Source organism: Atractosteus spatula, chromosome 26, assembly GCF_055471065.1.
Source record: "Atractosteus spatula isolate fAtrSpa1 chromosome 26, fAtrSpa1.hap1, whole genome shotgun sequence".
In the NCBI taxonomy this organism is placed as follows: domain Eukaryota; kingdom Metazoa; phylum Chordata; class Actinopteri; order Semionotiformes; family Lepisosteidae; genus Atractosteus; species Atractosteus spatula.
Window position 1 is genome coordinate 2,240,922 of NC_142731.1, and position 10,871 is coordinate 2,251,792.

Sequence of the window (10,871 nt, forward strand, 5' to 3'; positions counted from 1 at the left end):
GACGACAACTATTAATGAGGCTCTAATTATTTTAAATTGAGAAATCAGTAAAAAACTTTTACTTATATTTGACCCAAGCAGTATGAACAGTTTTTCTTTACGTTCATACGCATGTTTTGGAGAGTGGTTGCTGCAACACAGACAGGAAAGAAGTTTCCAGAAGCCTGCAGAGAAGGATTTTTACACATTAATAAGCTTTAGCCAAACACGACGTTATTAAGCAACACAATTAGATCAGATTTTTTAAACTGAGTTACTACAGTTAGAAAATCAGTATCAGTTGCGTGCAAACGTTTTCACACATATTGCAAATACGAGTAAGGAAAACCCTGGATTACTTCTACTGTCTAGTCTGTCTAATCTTAGTACTATTACTATTAATGCTGTTAACCTAACAATAATAAACTGCCAACCTCCTGAAGAGCTTTCCTCCATTATTTGGGACGACTGTGTCGAGTCATTGTGTTACTATTTCCGAAGTTGTTTTAAGAAGCGAGAAAATATTTCTAAGGAATGACGACTAAGCCCGGAGTCCGGAGCCGAGGCCACCGGCTTTCCTCCTCTTGCACCTCCTTCTTTTCTTTCCCCTCAGTCTGCTGCTTCGCTTCTATGATCGAAAGCACAATCTCCTCTCGCCAGCGTTTAAATTGCTAAACGCTGACGACGCACCCGCAGACCACTGTGACGTCACATTTTCGGATTATTGTGACATCGAGTGCGTCGGTGACGGAGGCAGGGGCAGAAGTCAGTCTTTTGCTGAAATTGCCTTAATGTGTGCAAATTACAAGGTCTGGGTGATCTGAAAAGATGGTAAATGTTTTAAATATTTGTGAATTGTATTTCTCTTGCTCCGTCGCAGTGTTCCCAAACTGACCTATAGGTATCGAGATTAAGCCACAGTTTAGGAGAGACCGTTTTGTTCATATTCATATGATCATACTAAACATAGCGGTCTCACATAAAAAATAATCATGGCAGGTTGCTTAAAAAAAAAGTAAACTGCAAAATTCACACTGCGAAAAACGAGAACCAATGAAAAAACAAGCAAAACCGAGACCATACCTACACCTTCATTTGGGCGGACTTTTCGGGATGAAATTGTTTTTGTGGTGTGTCTATGCGTGGCTGAAAAAAGAGAACGGCTTCTGTGCCTTGCTGTGAACAAGGTCTTTGTCCAACAATATCTACTCCACCGGTCCAGCGACGATAAGCAAAGCATGGCGCGACTGTGGGCTTCATGCAGAGAACTGTAGTCTGCGTCTTTGCATATTAGGACCGATGAGACAGAACTTTTCAGCGCAGCAGAACCGTATTCTAATTTGGCTTTTAGAAAAACACAATTGAACAGGAATGTAGCTGCCAATCGGAGGATGTCTTAGCGGAGAAGACTTGCTTTCCGAAAGACGGGTATTTTAGAAGTTGTTAAGCAAAACACGAGGTAAAATGAATATTTCTGACAAAGGTTATTATTTTTTTATATTGTGTTTATCGAGTAATTTTAAAATTTCTGTATTCATAAATGACCTGATCAGCTAGTCAACGGTAGGTTATAGTAGTTCAGGTGGGTAGCTGCGTCAGCATGCGTAGGTTGCAAAGGAACAAGTAATAGGTTTATTCCCTGCTGAAAAAAAGAAGAAAGAGAACACAACGTTTCGGCCGTGGAGCCTTCTTCAGGTGACACCTGAAGAAGGCTCCACGGCCGAAACGTTGTGTTCTCTTTCTTCTTTTTTTCAGCAGGGAATAAACCTATTACTTGTTCCTTTGCAACGGTAGGTTATGTCATGTGCAGGGATCTGATCTTGGAAGTTAAAAAATCAATCGATTTCGTTGCGCCCTTTGAACCCATAAAGGGTATTGGCAATGAATAAATACAAATAAATACAATATCTGCATACTTCATAATCTTTTCAGAAACTCCAGCATAGGTCGATTCAAAACTGAAGACACAGGAGCTCGCTTGAATGGCAAATAGGTTTGGAAGGTGAATCGCTAGAAACAGAAAAAAGAGACGACCTGATCTATAACAGTCGTGAACTGCTGGACAGAAAACCACGAAATTGCCTGTAGTTGTTCACAAGTGATGTTAAGCAAATCTCTGTGTACTTTATTTAAATGCTCATGATGATAGGGGGTAATATTCTTTAACAAATTCTCATAGAGGTTTCAGCATACGTTCCAGAACGGAATACTGTAATGACCAAGCTTCTGTTGTAAATGTCTGTTGCATGGGAAGTTCTGTATGCTTGCACTATGCGAACTCGCTAACTACAAAGGTAGGCTCTACTGTACAGCAGGCGCTACGGATGTTGGACAGTCCACTGGCCGCGAGTTTTCCTTCCAGCCAAGCTTTTAACCTTGTTACTTCTCTCGTTTTGTAATCGAAGGTTCCTACATGGGTTGAAGAATTCTGGTTCTTTTCTTGGGTGTGAAATTATTTTTTTAGGTCTATAGATTATACCATCAATCTTTGCAGAGTTAGTTTTTATGTGGAATTAGTGTTTTGTTTTTTTTGGACAAGATAGCAGTGCTTTGAATACCATATTATTTTAGACGGTTTGTTCTTTGAGGATGTAGTCACTGCTACTACAGTAGCTTTTAATGAAATGTTTCCTCTAGCTTTTTGTTGACTTTATTAACATAGGACATTTTACAAATAAAAGACGGTGATATTTTGCTTGAGTTTTTACTAATACTTTAATGTCCTAGGAACTCCATCAAGTCATTTATTAAAGGACCCTATAACAAAGTTTGTCAGTTCGTTTTACACCTGCAGAACTCTGTAAAGAACCGGATCCTGTTTTATGTCCTGAATGCTCCTAAACGTCATTTCTTATTGTGTCTTGGGGTCTTTGAACTGACTTAGTAGGTGCCCTTTCAAAATTTTGAAAACCCTAATCACATTTTCCTGTAGTCTTCTGTGCACCTAGATAAACATAATAATTCCTTTAGTCTGTCAGACCAGGAATTAGAACGCCTTTTTTTCCTGCCGTGTACTTCTTCTGCGATTTAACGACGGCATTGCATAATTTTAAAATGACACCTGTTGTTTGAAATGTAAGTTGTTTTGGATCCATGGTAGGGAAGCGCATTTTTCCCATCAAGGGGAAAAAAACCCTGAGTTATCTCGTAATTATGAGAAAATGATCTCGTAATTACGAGATGGTAAATTCTCTTGTACTTTTACGATCATCACACAATAGCACCATTGTCATATAATACCTGCATCACTCGTTGACTTTCGGTTTTAAGTAGTGGAATTCCACGGTACACTCATTCTTTGTTTAAGGATACACGTGAGTGTCCACATGGTTGAAGTGTTGTTCATATTAGGTACAAATTGTAAGATTTTATTATTAATAAACCCCAGTGGAAAGTACATCCGTGCACATTCTGCGGCGCTGGACACTATCAACACTAAGCCCACAGTTGTAGCTGAGCTATCGGTAGCTATCCAGGTGTTGTTTTATTGCACAATGTAAAAGGCTGTTCATGCACACTAATGATAGTTGCTATCTCGCAATTACGAGATAATTTACTATCCCGTAATAAAGAGAAAACTATCCTGTTATTACGAGTTAATTCGGGGATTTTTTTAACTGACGGCAGCAATGTGCTTCCCCTCTGAATATCTTAAATACCGCATGATTGTGTTCTTCCAAACAGTGTGACGATATGGTTAAGAAACTGGGCTGTCTCGGGTGTCTGTTCCTCGTCTTCAACGGTGTGTTCTGGGTGAGTTTGCTCATGGTTTCCCTCTAAGAAAATCAGTATCCGTGCACCGAGGGATTTGTAACGCAATCTGCTCCGCTGAAACGTTCTCAACACAGTAATTCAAAACTCCAAAGCACAAATTTAAGAAGAGACTGTTGATAAAGAAAGCAGAAATATCTGTTTATATATCTATTTATATATGTTGTGCACTTGAGCAAAAAGCTTTGAAAGACAGCATATATTATTTTAAAAGAGCTCTCCACACCAAATATGTGGCTCCTTTTATAAATGAAAGTATAATAAGTGTTTTTTCTTGAACTCAACAGGAAGATTGACTAGTGACTAGTGTGTGGTATGAGTCAATAAAAAGTGTTTTTATTCCTTTTCCGGACAGAAATAGAAAAATATGTCATTTCACAGTGAACTCCAGGACAAGAGTTATTTTCTACAGTGCAAGAATGTTTCAGGATGAGGGCTGTGATAATTTCCTTGTAGACTCTTCGGTCTCTTCCACAAATCATTAATAAATCTAGGAAGTGCTTTCTGCGACATAATTATTTCTGCTTGTTGTGTCACCATAAGCAAAAGCCCTCGTATTGTTTCCTTTTACTTGTTTGTCTGGAGGGAACTGAAGGGCAAAGTATAATAGTGTGCTCCTAAACAACAGCAGTTCCCTGGGGAAGACATCTTTGAATGGCACAGTCTTTGACTGCAGATATTTTAAGTGTGAAGAGGAGAATTGCAGGTATGAATCCTAATTTGGGAAAGTGTATTTGCCATGTGTTTGGGAATCCCACCGTCTGCTCTCTATGGCTTATGGAGGTTCCTGTTGTTTGCTTCAGGTGTCGGGCATCACCCTGATCATAGTGGGGGCAATATCTCGCACCTCCTACAATGAGTTTGAGTCCTTCACGGGGGGCGGGCTCTCTCACATTGCTGTGCTCCTCATCGTGGTGGGCGTGGCCATCTCCATCACCGCCTCCCTGGGCTGCCTGGGCGCATGGTTGGACAGCAGCATCCTGCTGGGGCTGGTGAGTAGTGGACTGGGGGTCTGGAGGACTGGAGGACTGGAGCATCTGACTGACTGCCTTATGAAAGTCCCGCATGTGGCAGGGATTTCAGATTTCACTTATTTGGAGTTAAAGAGGTAAACCCCAAGCTCTTGCACAGGACTTGGGTCTAGCTCACCTATAATAAGTCGCAAGCTCTTGTACAAAATATACAAAGGCACGAGGAAAGCAAACACACACGGAGTGTTTAATGTGATTTTAACTTCAAACGTGTGTTCAAGCAAACTTCAGTTATTGACTCCAGCCCCTGGTTTAAATAAGAACCTGCAATGTGTACAAAGTGAAATGGATCATACAGCTGTACAAGGTGAGATGTATGTGTTTCAATTTGCACCGCAGCTCTTTATCTTGTATTCACGGTGTGCTGATATACTGTCTTATACTGATATGATCTTAAAATACCATAGAAATATGGCATCTGTTATGACTTTTTTTGTGTGAAACACACCCACTGAGCTCACATTCCAGTAAGAGGATCCTCTTACCTCAATCTTGGGAGAGCCAAGTTTTTCCGGTGTTATTCCTATGGATTAACTTCCTGTTGAGAGAGAGCAACTTCTCTTGATTTTCTCAAGTCCGAACCCAGTAAATGAGTCTGTGGAGCTCTCAGGAGCAGTGACTGAGGTCAGGGATAACCATAAAAACTAGATGGGAATTCGTACAGACCAGACTGAGTTGTTCTGTTTCTGGAGGAGTCCAACAGTTGTTATAAATTCAAAGCATTAATTTCTTTGTTGTTTTGTTTTTCTGAACCAGTTAGGAAAACTATTAATTTCCTGAATTTAAAAAATAGATTGCACAAGAACAGTAAACACATGAACCAGAGGTTGAGGGTATCACAGGAGATGGAGAGACATTTGACAAATCATTTCTGCTTATAAATGTGACAGTAAAGAGACAGACGTTTTATAGAATGACAGTAAAATTGATTCAAACACACCAAAGCTAATTTATCTTTACCACCCAACATAAAAGTACATGAACTGTAGGTGAATATCAAACTATATATGATGGATGTGTTCTTCTATTGTCAGTGTTGTCTGCTGCAACAAGAAATTAAAATACCTTTTGACAACATTCATCATGTCTTTCATAAGAGGTGAAAATTATGTTCTTTACAGCATGCATACAGATACTTAATTCTCTGAGATTTATGTGCTGCTTAAATTTGAATGAATTGTTTCCCAGCCTAAATAAATGTCATCATTGTGTAGGCTCATCCTCTTACCTCTGTAGTTCACAGGCATTCTCATCCTGATACTGACCCTGGAGATTGTAGCAGGCATTCTCTTTTACGTCTTCAGAGCCAAGGTAAGACAGAGTGCAGAGGAAAGTCTGGTGTCACCTCTCCTGCCTGCCCTTCAGTTGAAGGTTTAGTTAGAAAAATAAGGAAATGCTCTGCAGTTTACAGTCTAACATCTGTTCACTCCAGAGGCTGATTTTTAATGTGGATATTAGGATAAAACAGAGTGAGACAGGAAAAACACAAGCTACTCATTGTAATTGTTCGTTGTTGTACTGTATACAGTACCTTGCAAAAAGCACTGTAAAATCTGAGAGGAGGCCTAACCGAGGAGTTTTATAAAGCTGTATACGGCTGAATTTATACAGCTTAATTTATAAAGCTGAATTTATAAAGCTGAATCAAGTACCTATTTCCAAAGATCAGGGAACAGAACATGTGAACATAACAGAACACTTGTTAAAAAATGTTTCCTTCCGGTACTTCAAAATGTTTTTTTCAAAGTTTGGAAAGAATTACAAGGGCACACTATGGAGGAGAGATATTAGGCTCTTGAATTGTTTATGGTTTCTGTTTATTAAAAGACCTAATATTGTATTATTTGAAATCTATTTTAAATGAGGAAACTGCAGAAATGTTATCACCACAGCAATTAAATAACTCAAAAATGAAAAGATGTTTATGAAATTAATCGTGTATTGAGGGTGGCATGGTGGCGCAGTGGTTAGCATTTCTGCCTCACAGCACTGGGGTCCAGGGCTTAATCTCAGACCAGTGTGCTATCTGTGTGGAGTTTTCTTATTTGCCACATGTTTGTGTGGGTTGGCCCTAGGTGGCCTTAGTGTGAGTGTGCATGTGTCTCTGTCTGTCTCCCTGTGATGGAATGGAGTCCCACCCACAGTGTACCCTGTCTTGCACCTGTTGCTCACTCACGCTATGACCCTGAATTGGTAGAAGCAGTTAGAAAATGGAAGGATGAATCCTGAATTGAGGAAGCACTTCATATCATTCCCATCCATCTTGAAATGATCTGGGTGTCACAGACTCTAAATTTTTAGATTAACCAAGACTCTGAGCAGCTTGTAAGAGTAACCTGGGCCTTCCCAGCACTGTTATTTAATATTGTTCCTTCTCTCTCATCCTCTACAGGTAGAGAGCAAGATCACAAAGAAAGCCAAGGAGGTGATTAAAAAGTATGACATTCGGGACAGAGCCATCATAGATGACATCCAGGACCAGGTGCGGTTATGTTACGGTGATACCTGTGAAGCACTGCACAACTAAAAGAAATCAGTCGCAAAATAGGATTTTTGTTTTCTGTGTTCTTCAGCAAAACACTCCTTAAGAAATGGAAGGCTTAATATGTTTTGATGTTTGATTTAATTGAGCTACACTTAAACACTAATCGTATGTTACAGAACTGCAGTTCTGTAAAGCCATGTGACTGGCTTGCATCCTCTTGGCCATTTGAAAGTGTTATACAAATATTAGTACATCTGAGGCAACCAATCTGTAGTGAAAATACTGTATTCATTCTTATAAAACCATAAGGTGATGCGTAGATGAATGAAAGAAAAAAATAACATAAGATTAAATTAAAACTATGACACTGTTTCCAACAATCAGATCTTTTGTGCTCATTGTGTAAGAACAGGGGTAAACCAGGTGATTCCCTTGACTCACAACTGGTGGGCTGAGGGTTCATGTCTCTACTGTACAGTAAATAGTGCTGTTGTACCTTGGTTGAGGTACTTTACCTCAATTTCTCCATTCCACCCAGTATGAAATAGAATTTCTAACCCAATCCACCAAATATAAATAGGATTTTCCTCCCAATATAAATGGGAACTAGCATTACATGGAAAAAACTCTGTGATGGACACTATTTTCTCGCTATGTTAATGTGTATGTTGCAGTTCCTGTACAGGGCAGGGTATAGTTCTTCTCCCTTAAGTTCTGGGCAGCTAGTGGAGACCCTTGCCAGGAATAAGCAGCTTGATGGCAATCTGGAATTTGTAGAAAGTACAGTTGTCAGGACTTGTGAGAATCATGTCCATTCCGTGATATTTTTTGTTATGGGCTGGATATCTCCCCTGCATTTCTAGAGTGTGTTTACTCTTGTGTGTGGCGGTGTGGCTCTTCCAGTTCCACTGCTGCGGGGCCGAGAACTACACTGACTGGTTTGTGAGTGAAGGCTGGAAGAACCACCATGCTGTGCCTGATTCCTGCTGCCGCCTGGAGTCTGAGGACTGCGGGCACATCATTACGAGCGACAACATCTACCTAAAGGTCATTCCCCACGAATTTCTACCCCTGATTCTTAAAGCTCCCAGTGTTTTCATTCCAACCAGGTTATTAGCTTAACTGTTGCAAAAGCAGACAAAACTTGATCAGAATTAATGAGACGAGGAAAGAAATTGGTGTTGAGATAAACCTCATGGAGCTTACAGGAACAACAAAACCAGGTGATGTTTTTCTACATAACACTAAGTTTTATGAGTTTTGTTCAGCCATCTAGATTTTATCTTATCTTTTTTGTTCCCTGTTTAGCACCCAGTTACTTAAATGAAGTAAGGCTGAGCTTCAATAAAACATCTGTCTTATTATTTTTTTGGCCGTTGTAGAATGTATTTATTGATTCTATTAAAAGATGGACTTGTTTTATTGATTAATTCCAGGGTTGTGTGAAGTCAATCAAAGAGTTCTTAAAGAAGAACCTGGTGTGGATTGGAGCAGCATGCATTGCACTTGGGCTTGTTGAGGTAAAAACCTCACATTTTACATCATGTTTGAACTGAAAGTGTTTTAAGATATTCAGGATGGAAAGCAGTATGTCGATTCCAATTCCCAGCAATGCTAAAGGAATGTCTCATTAACTCATCAATATAACCATGCAGAATACAGCCTGTAGCCTAGAGTTTACCTAGAGTGGTCAGTCTGGGTTTTGCCATTCACTGCCTTTGGCCAATTGTCCTGTTTGTGATCATGAACTAGCCTGACACCAGAGTTAGGTTGGGTAGAATTGGGTAGGCAAAGGGAAAACCAACAAAAAATCATTAGGGCATGAGAAAATAACAACAGTTGCAAATGAAAGGAAGGTATTTTGGACAATCGTGCTCTTTTGATTGGTAGGCGCTATGCAGACCAAGAACTCAAATTCATTACCTTCCATTGTTTTTTTTCCACTTCTTTTAATAACATTTAAAGTGCATGTGTTTTCCCAGGCCTGAATAGTGCCTTAGTCTCTCTGTGTTTACCAGAGCATTATTTATTATACAACCTGCAAGTTTAAGGTTAGTGCAGAAGGGCTCGTGACACATTTTTGCTGGTTTGTTTTCCAGATTTTGGGAGTTGTGCTGGGCGTGTGTCTGCTTCATAGTATCCTCAGAAGAGGGAGCTATGACGTCATGTAGGCCTGGACTATCAAGCAAACTAAAACATACACACCTGCACATACACATACTGTAATTGTAACACACATGCACACACACACACTCACATACACATACACATACATGTAACACACGTACTGTATGCACACACACACATGCACCCTGTGAAACAACATTCTCTTCCAGTTTTCAAGACAAGAGACCAACCTATTGCTTTTGAGGCTGCAGTGTCATCATGTATCATGTTATAACTTCATGTCTGTTTAATTGGAAGTTATTCTTGAATTTACAACCACTATTTTAACTGTTTGACTGTTTCTTGATTTGTACTCGAGTGTCATCATTGAATCTAACTGATAGATCAGTGTGGAAAAAGACTCAGTAACTTAGAGGTGGATTCCTTTTCTTCTAACATAATTTCATTGTGCCTTATTTTATTGGATAATGGGATCAGTACCATGATTATGGATGCCATGATTACATTAGTAAGTGTTCCTTGATCATTTTTCATGGTATTTCATGATACTTGCATGATCCACCGATGTAGGGAATAGTGAAAGCCTGTTTAAACCATGGCAACATATAGTACATCCACAGTTAAAGTACAAACTTGCTGAGAAATCATAAGTTTATCAAGGCAAACCTAAATAACATCTCTGCCAACAAATGGGGTTCTATGAATCATTCCATGGACACCTTGTTGGCCTTCTACACCTCAGTCAACATACTATGAGTATATTTTGGCTCTTTCAGCCTGAAGTAGGAGACCTGTGATAGGGGTGAATTATGCACTACTTTTGCAAGTACACAGTAGGGCCTTGGCTTAAAATCTCAAAGATTCTCAAATCTGAAGCTCGTCTGCTGTACCAGTTTTATATAAGGTGGGTTAATCAAACTTTACAGAAATGCTCTAGATAAATAGGTGAATGTTAAAGATGTTTTAACATTTACCTTCAGCACCTTCAGCATAAGTCAAGTACAAACCAATGATTCTCTGAAAACTGGTCATGGGTACTATTCATTATTCACCTTTTTGATTTGATATTCAATGACAGAAATAAATGAGAAATTGGAGTTCTCTGTGGTGTTTTGTGCACAATTCACACATTTCAAATGGTTTAAGTCATCTGAAAATTCCTGTGGTACAATCCTTCATATTTTCAGTTTTTTAGGTTTGCAAACCAGTGCTTTGCAAAGGGTAATGTCAATGCTTTTTGCTGTTTATAGATATTGATACTGTAATGCCATAATTAGTGGTGATTTGTCAGAACCCAAGAAACCAGCAAGTGAAGAAACCAGAGAGTGAAAAGTGAAAGGTGAAAATGAGATCTCTCTGATGTTATACACTGCTGTTGTGACTCATTATTATTATTATTATTATTATTATTATTATTATTATTATTATTATTGCATGTTGTTACTGTTTGTCAGCTCTTGTTGGCATTTGAAAATTCA

At 39.2% G+C, this 10,871-nt stretch overlaps 1 protein-coding gene across 1 annotated transcript; it reads left to right on the top strand.

The window, feature by feature from the left end:
* The first annotated feature begins 763 nt into the window (after positions 1-763).
* Positions 764-9,437, top strand: LOC148814587 (CD63 antigen-like). Its single transcript, XM_088906488.1, has 8 exons — positions 764-810; positions 3,664-3,732; positions 4,554-4,742; positions 6,018-6,092; positions 7,174-7,263; positions 8,170-8,313; positions 8,703-8,786; positions 9,366-9,437. Exons 1-8 carry the CDS (start codon positions 808-810, stop codon positions 9,435-9,437), a joined length of 726 nt encoding a protein of 241 aa, XP_088762614.1. The 5' UTR covers positions 764-807.
* Positions 9,438-10,871: the final 1,434 nt, after the last annotated feature.